The sequence below is a fragment of the Camelina sativa genome, chromosome 14 (genome assembly GCF_000633955.1).
Source record: "Camelina sativa cultivar DH55 chromosome 14, Cs, whole genome shotgun sequence".
NCBI lineage: Eukaryota > Viridiplantae > Streptophyta > Magnoliopsida > Brassicales > Brassicaceae > Camelina > Camelina sativa.
This window is the reverse complement of record NC_025698.1, coordinates 17,906,947-17,922,584: the sequence shown is the minus strand read 5'-3', so window position 1 is coordinate 17,922,584 and position 15,638 is coordinate 17,906,947. Positions and strand designations below refer to the sequence as shown.

Genomic DNA, 15,638 nt, shown 5'->3' with positions numbered 1-15,638 from the left:
TTAACACAAAAGACGTAGCAAAAACGAAAATAAAAACTAAGAGACCGTTCATTTTTTGAACTAAAATATTTTTGGATGAATATGAGTCTAAAAGCAAAAAGGTGAATACCTTATATTGTTTTTTTTTTTACGACAACCGTTCATATGGTTTTTTTTTTGTGGTGTTAGCTAAATTTAACAAAAAATAAACCAATTTAAACTTAGTCTCCGTATGTAAGGCTGGTCAAAATGATCAAAAATAAATTCACCTCACAAATTGTAATTAATTGCGTAAATCACACTCAACCAAAAAAAAATTCGTTACCAATTTAAAAAATATATAACAAAAACAAATGTAACAAAAAATATTTGAAGGTTAACTTTTTATGAATTTTCTTTTTAAACATGTTTGGATTTATATTTCTCTTTCAAAACAACACAACAAGTAACATACACAGTTTTACAATATGCCATAAATCAAGTAGTTTAGTAAAAGAATGTGCGGTTTGACCCCTCAAAAATAGTGGAAAATAACAAGTATATATAGTAGTGCAAGAATGTAATTGTGAACTTGTATGTATTTTCTAGGTGTACTGTACACCGTGTACAAGATCTTTTATTCATACAAAAACAAGGAATTAGTGAGGCCATTTAATTTTATGATTCTCCATTACTGTGTCCGTTTTGATTCTGCAGGCTCCTTCGTCATTCACCTCGATCTCCCGAGCTCTTAGGGATTTCATAGTTTTCCAGAGCTCTAAGCTCTTGTGGAGCTCGGCGAACTGGATTGCTTCGGTATTATTAAACTCGATCGCTTTGGTATCGCAGGTGACACGTGTTCGTCTTCTGGAAATGGGCTTTTAACAAAAAAATATAAGGACGTCAGAGAGGGTTCTGGGCCCAGCATTTTCGATCCAAGTCCTGTGAGTTGTTTAGTTTGGAAGACCTAAGACCATCTTTATCGGTAAACTACTAAGAACCAATGAAACCAATTTTTTTTTTATTATATTTTGGATTTGTCAATGTTTAAAAACCAATGGGGAGGTTATTAAGAAATCTTTCTCCAATGGTAGAACATATGAGGGGTTCTTAAGAATTCTTTTTGAAGAGCTCATATTCACATCAAAAACTTGTCAAATGCAAAACATAGATTCATTGACAAACAATAGAGATTCATGACTATAAGCAAAGAGATTCAAAACTATCATTCAAATCACATTCAGGACAGAGATTTTGTGTCATTCAAATCAAATCACATTCAGGACAAAAATTTGGTGTTTAAGTGTTGATAAACACATTCAGAAACAAAGATTTTGTGTCTTGTCTCCTTCAAGCTGCCTCAAGTTTCCTTTCTTCACGCTTACAATATGCAGCCTGCAAATGAAAGAAGAAGAACTCAAAATCTTTACTAACTCTGTTTTGCCAATTTACTCAACACAAAGCTTTCACAGAGAAGTCAAAGTTAAACTCAAAGCTATCAAATGTGAGCAGATGAATTTGCAGAGGCAAAACAAAAACATCATGATGTGTAAGTAAGGGAAGTACCTTTGGTTCGAAGAAGACAACGAGATATGGGTCACAGATGCAAGACAACAACAATCTCTTTGCTTCATTAGTTAGTGAATGGCTATATCACATTCACTACGAAAGCTAAAATTGAAGACAACCACAATCAAATTGAAGTTACAGGACAAGAAAAACAAACTCTCTCTAAACATTAGCATACATGTCTTTAAATTTCACCAACCATAACATTCCAAATTATAAAAAACCCTCAAATTCATATTAAATCCAATCTAAATTTACCAATTCTCGAGATTACTCAATGACCCTTTTGCTCAATGACATAAACTAAGCAATCAAAACTCTAAATTTAACCAATAGAAGCAGAAAACAAGGATAAAGATTAAACCGTTCAAGAAACTGGACTGAGCAGACAAATCAAGGAGGTTGGACCGAATTTGGTTGGATTGAAAAGGAGCCAATTCGAGTTCTCAGTAAAGATGCGTTTTTAACCGCAAAACAGAACATTGAGGGAGAAACGGAGAATTAGGGAATTGGATTAGGGTTTATAAGAATCTGGCTAAAGCAGCTTGATTCTACTCAGATTCTCAATAAGAAAGAGTCGATACAGAGAGTTGAGAAAGAGAGAAAGCGCCGCATAAGAGAGAGAGGAGGAAGAGAAAGAAGCAAAACAAATAATTTTTTTCTCACCCAATAGATATCGAACACGTCACTGCCTCTTACGGACTCTTAAACCTCTTAGTTAAGAAGTTCATCTTAGCAATATTCCTATTTTTGATTTAATTTTAACTACACAAAATCTAAGAAGTTGGACTAAGAAGTCCCAATAAAGATGATCTAAGCTTTAAATGCAGACGTGTACGTTTAATTCATATTCCTTAATTTTTTAATGTCTCATCATCACAATTTTTAGATTTTGGGGTTTATGCATTTTTATGCCTTGACATGTATCCCACTATTTTCGAGGCGGTTATCCTCTATGCAAATTAGGACTTTGAACAAAATCCAAGATCATTACCATATTCTGCTCGAGGTCAAACTTGTTATATCCGGTCCAGTGGAGTCTTCTGCTTCGGATATTGTGCAGTCTTCAAAAAAATTTCACCGATTGTGGGTTATATTTTTGTAACGCCCCGTCCCTCACGTCATCTATGATTAGGTTCCATGTCTATTTTGGTGGACCCTACAACGATGACATCAACTGGAACACGTTTACTATAGGGCAAATCTACGGATCAGGAGATGTCTTGGGAGACGCATTGGAACCTCCTTCTAGGGAGTTTAACTTCAAGTGATTAATCTTCCATGAACGGAAGATCGCCGAGAAGACGTTGAAGGGAAAAGACAAAACACCAAAAGACAAAGATCTCCAAACTCAGCGAGGATCATTATCTGACAAGTTGCAAACATTAAGTATAGTCATCATAATAATAAGAGTTTTGGCCAACCAAAAAAAAAAAATCATAAGATTTATACAATATACAATATAAGCCGCATCGCATAAGTAGTATGTGTACATGATGTCACGTCAAAACTACACAATATTGTATGTTTTACTTACCCAAATTTATTACAATGGAAAGTGATCACTACGCTAATCTTCATCATCATCATTGCTAGTGTTAACCTCTATTAGGATGTTATTACTTAGATAATCGGGTTGTTATAACCGGTATAGTTGTTGGTTTAGATATTAGATGTTTGGTTCAGAGGTTTATACGATTGTATATAAACAAACTATGTAATCTTTAGCTAATTAATGAAAATTAGTTTTTTGTTTTGTCTATCTCAACTGTAATCTTGATATGGTATGAGAGCTTAGAGATGAAGCTTGCTTCCACCATTGATTCACATTCAATTTCGTCTTTAAGCTTGTTTGTTAGCTCAATTCTTCAGCTATGAGTGCCTCTATCACTCTGCTGATCTTTGATTTCATTTTCCAGCTTTTACATCAGTGTGATTGAGCTTCTTTCATTCGAGTTTGTGCTCTTCTTGTTCTTTGTTTCTTCTTTTTGTTGACCTCCATTGGTGATGGTTCTCTTTGATTTGTGTTATCCTAGCTCAATCTTTCACTATCAATTCTGATTTTAACCTGAGATATGGCTTAGATTTCATCAAATTACTCGGTGATACCTAATTCAACATTGGAGTCTCGTTGACCGGCTGATCAATACGAGAGTCCTTATTTTCTTCACTCATCAAACCACGCAAGGATGGTTTTGCTTTCAAATCGGCTCAATACTGACTCGGAGTTCCATTCTTGGCGGCGTCGTTTTGTACACATGGCTCTTAATGTGAGAAACAAGCTCGGTTTTATTTATTATACCATACCTCAACCTCCTGATGATCATCAGATGCAGGTTCTTGGTCATGTTGCAATGATATGGTGATTACATGGTTAATAAGCTCTGTTTCGAAGCTAAAAGGTCAGAGTTTACTTTATATGGTTATTGCTTCTACGATTCAGATTGATCATATGTCCCGTTTTAGGCAAGATGGCCTAGGGTCATTAAAATAGAACAATGGTTAAGTACTTTACAACAAGGTCCTATGGATGTCACCACCTATTACACTGCGTTGCTGACATTATGGAGGAATATAAAAACTATATTGATATCCCTGTTTGCACTTGCGGTAAATGTGAATGCAATGATGCAATATTATGGGAGAGTGAAATAACCCAACCCGTTTTTTTAAAACTATAATAACATAACCACAACACAACAACCGAGTCCTAGTAAGCTTCTAACCAGGTTCAAACAATAATAACATAACCACAACACAACAACCGAGTCCCTAGATTATCAACCTCATCATCGCCATAATCCACGTTTCACTTTTGTTTTACTTGCACCACAAAAACAACGAGATGCGTGAGTATTACCAGAAATATTCAAGGTTGCGATCTTTTCATCTATTGGGCTATACACACCAGAAAAAAGACAAACACAAGCAATGCACAAATACAAGAAAACCAGACAACTAACATTAGTGTCGACTGACACTCCTCATCACGATCAACGTTGAACCTTTGCGTCGACCGACGCACACCTTGCATTGATTGATGCAACATCTTTGCATTGACCGACGCATCCCTTGTAACGATCGATGCAACCTCGCGTCTCCACCAAATCCCTAGCTGCATTAACCGGCACCGTCCTGGCACCGATCAATGCAATCACGCGGAACATTGCCGAACATGATCTCTCTAGACTTCTCGTGGCTCCAACCGTCCCTACAATGTACGTGATGCCAAAACTGACCTCAATAGGCCACAACCACAACGAAAACCACTCACAAAAATCACACAAGCAATCAGTCAAAAAAAATCACACAAAGCACATATCTAATGGCTTATCTAAACCATGGTCCCGCACTCACCTTCGTTTTTGATAACTTGAACAAGTAAGTATAGAGAAATTAATGTAGGGACAAAATATTATTTATATAAAGAAGAAATTGAGTACTTCCTTCTCTAACCTTTTCCATATGGGACAAAATATTATTTTTAAGAGTGGTTTCTTTTTTTTTGTTCGGTCACATTTATTTTGAAAAAAAATTATTCGCCTGAAAATATCTTTTTATTAGTCATACTATATTTTTATTTGCATTTAAAATGATAAAGAATGAAAAATTATAATTATTGTTCAAAAGATATGCAAAATTTTGTTTGGATATTCGTAAAACCAATGTAACATATATATGCATAATATTTTATATATTGTAAAATTCAGTAAATTATTGATCCGCGGTTGGACCGGGTCAACCCGGTGACCCGGAAGGTTGTTTGGTTTGTTTTCCGGGTTGGGTTTCAAAACATTGCTCCAATCTTAAAAATTTTCTCCATTTCAGAAAGACCAGCGACGACGACATCATCCAGTTGGCTATCAAGAGCGCATCAATTAATGGTGCCAACTCATCATCGCTTGTTCCAAAACTACAATCAGACGAATTACCGGAGAGAGGATTGCCACGACCAGAAACATCAGAATCTCTATCCCCTGTATTTAAATCATCTGTGTTTCTAACTCTGTTTTTAGATTCTTTGAAGTTGACAAACATATTTAGATGACTGTTCTCCCGAAACAATTGCTTGAAGTAGTCTAAGCCAACATCGGTAGTAACCAGTACAGGAGGAGATCTCTCACCCGTCGTGAAAAGCATGCTGTTAGGAGGACAAAAGCTGAAACAAGCCTTCTTCGAAACAACGCCGAAATCGAGTATTACAGCATCCTCAAGTTCAGCTAACGTAATAGTTTTGGAGAGGGGTACGACCCTCGAAACGAGAAACTTATCCACCTTAAACCTCCAAACGCCATCCTCAAAACAAGTCCACTCACCGCATAGGAAAATACAATGTCCAACTTGTAACCAAAAACAGTTGTTGGTTTATAAATCACAGAATTGCAATCCACAGAAAAGAAACAAAACAAATAATGCAATCCACGGAAAAAAACCAAAAAACATAAAAGGAGAATAAATACCATAGCCGCCATGTTCGGCTAAACAAAACTCTATTCCTTCCTGTCTCCCTTATCCACACAAAAGAAAACCTTTATATATGGATGCCCACATCTTATTTGGAGAACTAGACACATGAAAGGAATAAAGCGGCAAGATCAATTATTTTTAGTTACTATTGGAAAGAGGAGATTCTTTTATTGAAACAATTTTAGTTAGAAAGTAGAATCTATTTAGAACTAGATGAGGGGTAAAATTGTATAGAAATTAAGTGAACAGTGCAAAAGTGAGGCAAAAAGTGTATTGTGGACAAAAAATGTGCTATTGGGCTATTAAATGTTTAAAAAGTGTGTTAGGATGCAAAATTTCCTTATCAATATCATAATATGATTAATTACAGGATAAGGCATTTTATTCTAGAATTTCTTATGAAATTAGGACCTTTAGTCCGGACTATTGGTCATGCTCCTTGTAGAAATCTTTGAACTTTAAGAGATGAAGTTTGCTAAATTCACTGCTTACGCAGTTAGTGAAGCTGATTTTGGAGTTATAGGTACTTCTTCTTGGTAATGAATCTTATATCTCATTGGCTTGTCTTTTACCTTATCCATTGGGCTCCCTCATCTTCTGGTCCTTAGGTTAAGATTTCTTTCTACATAGCGTGTTAATGAATTTCCTTTGGGTTGACACTTGTAATTGGCTTTAAGGTTTAGTTTTCTTTTTTCAGTACGCTTAATGTGATTCCCTTGGGTTGACACCTGAATTGGCTTTAGGGTTTAGTTTAGTTTCTCCAGTACACCTTAATGTGTTCCCTTAGATTGATACTTGTAATTGGCTTTAGAGTTTAGTTTTACTAACTCATTATATGTTCATTATTCAATGTTGGTTGCATATTTCCCTTCAATATGAAGTTTAAGGGTGTTTTAGTTTCTCCATTTGGGTTGCCTTTGGTGTAGTCCTTAGGGTTTAGTTCCTATTCTTTCCATAATGGTTTTGAGTTCTTTGATTCCATTCTTCTAAGAACCCTTCTTCGCTCATTAATTTTCCCTTGCAATTGTGCAATTTAATTTCTAGATTGAATCATGTTATATACTTTGGAGGTGTGATTATGTTTCAGATTTTTGTAACTCACTTTATAATCCATTGCATTCGATGTCAGGTGCATGTGAAGTGATCAAAGTGGATAACATAATCCATATAATCGTCAAGTGCATAAGGTAGTAAGGCTTGTGCATATGATGCAGCATCGAATTCTTGGTCTGCAGTGCTTGTGATTTTTGATGGTGATTCATTGAATGAAGCTATGCGTTGGAATTTTATGAACTTTAAACGATGAATTTTTCTTTAAAACCAGTTTTACAGATTCAAAACTCTTGCCATTTTTGTAAACAACAATTTTTTTACACAATCCCTTATAAATGATGTTGTTAGATATGAGCTACATTGGTCGAAGCTAAGTTCAAGTTTTATTCTTGTCAAACATAAGCAAGGGCAAAATCTTCAAAACCAAGTATTTAAAAGGCCTAATCTTGTAAGCATGGTCAGAAGTTCCTAATCTCTAACATTTTGCTTAACAAATGCCTGTTTCTATAAATATCCCTATCATAACATCATGTTTCAGTGAGACAAATAAAGGCACTTTACTTGATAACATCATGAGTATGTGAAACTCGAGATATATACCTTCCTTGTTAAAAGAAGAAGAACAATGCCAAAGTCAAGATTTAATTTGCAATAAACTGGAACTGATCAGATGATGTAAACACACACAATATGTCATCATTATTGATGTATTCTTAACTGATTTTTACAACAAGATGAAAAGAAAAAGAAAAAATATAAAGAAAGTTTTTTTATTCTTCGTCTACGAATATCCAAATTTTTATTCCTAAGACCCTTAATCTGTAAAAAAAAAATTTCGATCAAATCACACATCGCAGTATACTAGGCTATCGTAATCGATTAGTTAACATGTTGGTTAACCGTATTCTGAAACACGGAGCTGTGGATTTTTTCATCCGCCACTTTTTATATTTTTATATAGGAATATAGGTGCTCTTGGCCTTCCGGTCAAAAAGCAACGTCGATGAAGACTTTCGTAGTACCCTACCCCCAGGGGAAGTCGAATCCCCGCTAACCATTTCTTGAAATCTCTCTTCTGACCCGACATTTATAAAAGGCAAAGATGAAGATGAAGATGTTACTGCAGTCGCTGCACTAGTTCAGAGTACTACAAGAAGTAGTTCAATGTAGCAGATAACGTGGAGCTGAAATAAGGAAATCAGCTAAGGCGGTTATTATTCAAACCATGAAGGTTATGAAGACTAGAAGCTTGGAGAAGAGTCTAGAATCATGAAGAGTTTCCTGTTTAGTAGAAAAGAAAATATGAATAAGACTTTCCTATTCCATAAGAGAAAAGGAAATTTGCAAAGAGATCTGGCAATTCCTATTAGGATTAGAATAGGAATTTAGGCTTGTACGTATGGCCACGACCTATTGTGTATAAATAGGGGGCTAAGCTTTTGTAGAGGGTAGCACAAAAAGAGCAATAGAATTCTTAGACATTAAAGTTATGTGGTTTCTTGTAGGAAATCATAACTCTTAAGGGGACTAAGGGGTTTGTCTTGAGAGGTTCTTGGATTGTGTATAGATCCATAAACATGATAGATTAGATAATTGATTGGGTGAAACTTGTAAGTTTACTAAACAGATTGTCTAATAAAAAAGTTTTATTTTGAAGAATCCATGTCTTAGTTTGTGACTCAGTTTTGTATCTCAGTTTCCATACATATCAATAGCTCTTGGTTTTCAATCATCTACTGGCCAAATGAAATAATTTTGAAAGGTAGACCTTTTCAGTTTCCTGAATCTTAAAATGATAAATAGAATATAATGGCTATGGGGGAAGAAAAGTTGCAAACTTTAAGCACAGTCATCATAATCATAAGAGTATACAAAATTCAATATAAGCTGCATCGCATAAGTAGTTTGTGTAGATGATGCCACGTCAAAACTACACAATATGTTTTACTTACCGAAATTTATTACAATGGAAAGTGATCACTACGCTAATTGTCATCATCATCATCGCTAGTGTTAACCTCAACCTCTGTTTGTAGATCTCCATGTCTGGAACTCTTTAATTGCAACCAAACGTCAGTCATGGTTGGTCTCTTCCTTCCGCTAAGATTCAGACACCTTTTTGCGAGGTTTGCGATAACCATGACTTGTCCGAGCTTACAGTCATTTCTTATTCGAGAATCTATAATGTCGAAAACTTTATTCTCTCTTACGGCGAGATTGAAGTAAGCGGCCAATGTTCTGTTTTCCCCAAACCGCTGGAAAGAAACAGGTTTTTCGCCAGTGATGAGCTCAACAAGCACAACTCCAAAACTGTAGACGTCGCTCTTGTCCGTAAACTGGCTGGATTGATAGTACTCGGGATCAACATATCCTGGAGTACCTATAACCGCAGTTGTCAGGTGAGTTTGATCAACGCTTATAGACCGTGAAGTTCCAAAATACGAAACCTTGGCTCGGTAATTCTCATCTAACAGTATGTTTGCAGATTTTATGTCTCTGTGATAAATCGGAGATGCCGCAGCCGAGTGAAGGTAGGAGAGAGCTCCCGCGGTGTCTATGGCAATTCGCACACGTAACTCCCACGTGATTAATGCGTGATCATCCTCTTCATGAAGAAGTTGGAAAAGGTTTCCGTTGGGAATGAACTCGTAAACAAGCAGGGGCACCTCTGTTTCAAGACAGCATCCTAATATATTCACGATGTTGCGGTGGTTGATCTGAGAGAGTAAGCAAACTTCGTTTATGAACTCTTCGAGCTTATCTTGATCCACGACCTTAGATTTCTTTACCGCTACGATCCTACCATCAGCAAGCATCCCTTTGAACACTGTTCCTTGCCCACCATGACCAAGCACTCTGTCTAAACTGAAGTTCTCTGTAGCTTTCTCCAATTCTTTAGAGCTGAATACAATTGCTTTCTCTACGTAGCCTTCTCTTGAGGCCAATTGTTGCTGCAACAGAAGACCTCCATTTCGCTTAAAGAACTTTTTCATGCGGTTGGTCTTTCTATACTTCTTAATAACGATGTATAGCCATATTCCAACGCCCACCACTAACACTGTCAAACCTATGCTGACCCCTGCAAGTGTTATCAATTTCGTCAATTGTCTTACCGTTTTAGTGATTAAATGAAATGTATTAATTAAAAAAACAAACGAATACGTACATTCACTCCCACATCATCAATAAATTACAATGTTATTAATTTATGAAATTCACTACTTTAACCCAACAAAACTTATTTTTAAAACATGTTTTTATTTAAACCAACTATCACCCAGTCAAGAAACAATGTACAAATTTCTTTTAAATCAGAGCATTTTACAATGATCAAGTCATGTTTTACTCTTTTAAACCAAGATACAGTGTCATATTGTGTAATGTATCCCAATATCTATATATATATATAATATTTTACATTTTAATTTTCAGTTGTAGTATCATATCGTAATGTGTTGAATTTTTTATTTTTTCCAGTACTAGTTTTTTTTTTAATTTAAATTTAATCTACGGTTAAGTGTATGATCTTCCCTTCTTTTTTGGTTAACAAATTAGTCAATCATCATTAACTATCTTATTATATAAAACTTAGTAACTTAGCAGGGAATCTGTAAATATTAACTTAACAAAAATAGTCAAGCGTTCAAGATGTTTAAAACCTTTTCTACAGTTATTGGGCAATAAAATTTATAAAAAAACTTTGGCTAGTTTCTCATGGAAAAGATTAAGATATATTAAAGAAAATATTTTTAAAATGTTAGAAATTGAATTTGATTTGTTTTGAGGGTTTAGAATTTAAAGGTGAAAGCAGAAAATGCAGTTTGTTCTATGGGAACAATGAAAAAAATTATAAACTATACGTTGAAGTAAAAAAGGTTGGAAAACATGAGGCAGAAGTGTAACTAATTCTTTTTTCATGAAAAGTAAGTTGAACAAAATTTATATTTGCTGAATAGTAAAATTATTAGTTTTAGAAGTGAAGATGTGACAACAAATTTTTTTAAAAAGTGATCTTTATTTAAGGAGAAAAATTTAAATAAAGTTACTAGATTTACCTATATAGATTGCTAATGTTTTACTCTTCTTGGGCACACATCGATAGGCACCCGGAATGTTCTGACAAATTTCGCCGCTTTTAGTACAAAGGCCGGGACGTCCATCATCTTTGAGCTGTTTACACTCATCAACATCTAGATGAAAATGAAAATTCATGAAATTAATAAATAATATGATATGCTTTTAATTTAACTTTGCAGTCGTTTAGAAGGTAAGGATTACCCTCGTAACCATTCATACAAGCACATCCTACGTAGAGCAGCTTATCACTGGCTACCCACTCGCAGTAGCAAGGGTTAGAGTAAAAGTCGTAACGGTTTTGGCGGCACCCCAAGGATTCTTCAAACGAAAGATTAGACGTAATAACTTGCCACTTTAGCTCAATTGTAGCATATTTCCCAGCGTGAAGCTTTTTCGCATCAGTTCTGTTGGGCCACAGTGAGGGTTGGCCATATTCATCGGTTAAGAACGCTACACTGCACTCTTGTCTTGTTTCGTTACCGTCGTTGCTCTCTATTTTCACGCCAATTACTCGACCGACGTCTGCAGGTGTACTTGCATTGCAGCATCTATAGCCAGAGCAGCTTGTTTTTGAGTAAATTTGTAGTATTAGGTCATGATCTATATCACAAATGGAGACGCATCCAACAATTCTGGGATCAATATTCGTTAGTGTAGCCTTGCTGTTGCACCCAAAAGACACGAGTGTGTTATTTTCGCTGATGGAAAAGGGGGTTCCCGTGAAATTCAGAAGCTCTTTCAAGTTTTGTCCATTCGCCCCAGAACACCCCACAGAAGTTATTTCCGTTTTGATGCGGAGTGTTCCATGCGGAAAGGACGACCCGTAAATATTTACTGGTCTCGGATGGTCGATTTGCACCACTTCTTTCTTTATACTAGGCAGATACGGGACGGAGGTAGACTGGTTGCATTGGACTTCGTACGAGGGGTTGAGGTAGCAATCCTTTCCGATCCCAAAAGGGTACGGTATCGAGACCTTTCCACAATGAGTGGGACAAGAGCTCGAAATGGTGAGCTCTTCTGAACTAGTATTCAAGACAAGTAGTAGAACACACAAACGAATCCAGTGAACACACTTCATTTACTTTTTATCTTTTTTTTTTTTTGGTTTTTGTTTTCTTTGTAATTTTGTTTTCACTTGTCCACTCTCTACAACTCTTCTTAAATATATGGTGATTTTTCAGTGAGATCATCCCATGAAATAGAAATTTAATATATGTGGAAAATTGGCCCAAACCTCCCCCCGACATACCACACAATACACTACGGGGAGTATGGTGATAGCATCCTCAAAACCTAATGTCATGGTTTACTTTTTTCACACGTTTGCGTTTTAAATTGCTACGACGACCTAGAAAGAAACATGTCCTTAATTACAGTGTGTGTTATGTTTAGGTGCAGCAGATTTCAAAAGTCTCTTATCATTTACTCTGAATCACGTGTCTTGTTAAATTGATTCCCTGGACTTGGTGTAAGACTGTAAGTCAATGGAACTAGTGAGAATAAATTACAGACATCAATGTGCTTATACGCTCAACTAATAAACACGAAAAGTTATGATCTAGAAAATAATTTGTTTTTACTTTTAACATTAAATGCCAAAATCTATATTAAAACCAACGATCTCTTCTTAATCCATCGCTTTATTAGTTCTCCTTACTTTCGTTGTTAATCAAACTAATAACGTTGTAATGGTTACTTATTAGAGAACTATGCTTTCATACTCAGTTAATATCTCTTTTTATTGTTTGTAGTCTGTACTTTGTAGTATATATTGCGTAGTTTATGTTGATAGACCCTTTGTTGATCACTCCCCTATCCAACTCTCGTTAGGCAATACAAACCGATTCATTATTGTCAATAAACTTTTTACACATCTAATCTCTTAGGTTAAGTGAGTAAATCTCTAGCATTGATTGATTCAAGCATTTCAACTACATCTCTCGATAGCAAAACACCCTAGATCTAATCTCAATCTCTCGGTCTATTGATAGCATTAAGAACACCAATCTAGAAAAGAACTTATATAAGATAAACAACCAAGCTAAGACATCCTAACCGATCAAGAACACATAATTGTCTATCCCGTCCCTAGAAACTTTGTTTCACTACTCAGATCTCATTGCAGAAAACATAAAAACAAAGACAAACGAAAATTGCATTGTATTGAAAATAGGATAGAAGTAAAAGAGTACAAAGTCAAATCTAAAAGGATAGCAAAAGAAATGTAAAATAAATCCTAACAAAGTGGAAAAAGAGTTTGAGTCGCTCAGTCTCTCGTTCACAAGCTCTCGCTCTCTGTTCTGAGTGTCTACGGCGTGCTAGGGAGAGAGGAAGAAGAGGGGGGTTTATATATGAAAACCCTTTTAACCTAGATTCCCAGTCCTGCCCGAGGGTCTGCTCGATGAGGTGCACGAGGATGAGGTCGGGTTACTCCTCGGATAGGTCTTCGGGTTGTTCTTCCTGTTCTTGGATCCTCTTCAATCGGGTTGAGGTTCGGACTGTTCTTCCTGCTCAATAGCTCCTTCGGGTACATGCTCGGATTTGGCCTTGTTTCTCCCCATTTTAGGCTCTAAAGCACCTATTTTCATCCAAAATGTGCAAATACAAGAATGCAACACCCGAAATGGCCTAAAAGCGAATTCCTACTGTTAATGACCTAAAAATGCTAAGGTTAGGGTATATATAATGCAAAATATGAACAAAAAAGGATGATTAAAACATATAAGTTAGAGAGTTATCAGACCCCCAAACTTAAATCTTGTTAGTCTTCTAGCAAGGAAGTAGGAGGATGCGGTTAAAAGCACTCGGGGGTCTTCATCTTTGGTGCCATTGGTAAATCCTTGAAAAGAAAAAAAAGCTAAACTCGAGATCAATAGGGTTAGTTCCCGAAAATCTTAAAGCACTTTGAGTTTGAGAGAGAGAGAAGAAATAAGAAGAAGGAAGTTTAAAAGCACTTATTGATTTTTTTTTGTCTTGGGAAGGAAGGGGTTGGTCTTCTTAAATAGGAAGGGCTGCCGCTAGGGTTTCACCGAGAGTGGGCTAGGGTTTTGTGGAATTCGGACTCCACTCACCACCCGAGTGGGAACACGAGCAGGCGCGTCGGGTACGGGTTCGGGTTGAGCCTCGGGTTCCCAAAAATTCCCTTTTTCCTTTTTCTCCTTTTTTTATATATATGTAAAAGTAGAAAATAAGACAAAATGAATAAAACCAAACCAAAAGAAAATAAAGAATACCTTTGGGACTTCCTCCCAAGTGAGCTTGTTTTAAGTCACTAAGTTTGACTCTTCATGCTCTTCAAGCATGGGTTTTAGGAGGGAGAGGTTCTAGAATCATCTCCACTGTAGCAAACTGATTTAATGAATTTTCCAGCTCTTGTCCAGGTTCCACAGCAAATGTAGTGTTGACTTCCTTGTGCTGCTTGAATCTTCTTTGCTTTGTCTTGGTGGAAAAGACTTGACCATCAATGGTTGGCCTTTTAATTCCTTTCTTGATGCCAAATTCCATTTTGAAGTGCTCTTCATGCTCAATTCTGATCTTCCCTTGTTTCACATCAATCACTGCTCCTACTGTTGCCAAGTATGGTCTTCCTAGGATCAGTGGATCGTCTGGTTCCTTATCCATATCAAGGATCATGAAATCAGTAGGAACTTCCACTCATCCAATCCTGAGAGGCAAGTTTTCCAGGATACCAATGGGGTGTCTGATTGTTTTATCAGCTAGAACCAAGTACAAACTACTCGGTTTAAAACTGTTGAACCCCATCATGTTGGCAACTGATAGTGGCATGATGCTGACTGAAGCTCCCAAATCGCATAAGCAGTTGTTGAAAATCCTAAGGCCTATTGAACATGGCAAAGTGAAAGAGCCAGGATCCTCCAGTTTTTCCTCAATTCGTAGTTTAGGATCTAAACACACTCCACTCCTCAGAATTGCATTCCCAATCTCCTTAACAGCTTCCTTAACCTCAATCTCCAGCTGAGCTGTTTCCTTGATGATTTTCTCTCGAAAGCTTAGGAGGTGGGGCTTTTCGCTTAGCCATACGCTCTGCAAGCTCCTCTAATTGGATGTCAAGAGCAGCTCTGAACCTTTCCTCTAATTCTCCTTCCTCAGCTTCAGGCAGTTGAGGTTGATCTGTCATCTGAACGTCGATGGATCATCCAATCACCATCCTTGGGTACACCATTGGGTTCAGCTTTGAGTGATGCATTGGTTAGCGATTCTTGAGCCGGTGCTTGATCATCAACTCGATCAGCCTCCTCGGGTGACGGATCGGGTTCATATTCGGATATGTAGTATTGATACTCATTCATCCCATAGTGATCCATATCCTCCTCATCTTGAACATCACTTTCCTCAATGAGGTAGTCCTCAAAATCATCATAAAAAAAATGGCTTGGGCAATGGCATAATCTTTTGGGTTCTGAACAGCTTTACCCGGAAGCTGGTTGATTTTCGGAGGTGGTTGGGTGTTGTGGTGGCCTTCTAGGTATCTCAGCTTAGTGTTGAGGGAG

At 36.6% G+C, this 15,638-nt stretch overlaps 1 protein-coding gene and 1 long non-coding RNA gene across 3 annotated transcripts; both read right to left on the bottom strand.

Annotated features, from left to right (window-relative positions):
• On the bottom strand, positions 1,160-2,242 carry LOC104741856. 2 transcript variants are annotated; one of them, XR_760385.2, is made up of 3 exons: positions 1,892-2,185; positions 1,525-1,629; positions 1,160-1,353 (listed from the first exon to the last, which is right to left on the bottom strand). It is a non-coding gene; the product is annotated as an uncharacterized LOC104741856 (long non-coding RNA). The 2 variants fall into 2 exon arrangements; XR_760384.2 differs by having other exon boundaries at positions 1,525-2,242.
• LOC104743729 (wall-associated receptor kinase-like 9) lies at positions 8,965-12,205 on the bottom strand. The gene is made up of 3 exons (XM_010464777.1): positions 11,326-12,205; positions 11,103-11,237; positions 8,965-10,126 (listed from the first exon to the last, which is right to left on the bottom strand). The coding sequence occupies exons 1-3, from the start codon at positions 12,203-12,205 to the stop codon at positions 9,033-9,035; spliced, it is 2,109 nt and encodes a 702-aa protein (XP_010463079.1). The 3' UTR covers positions 8,965-9,032.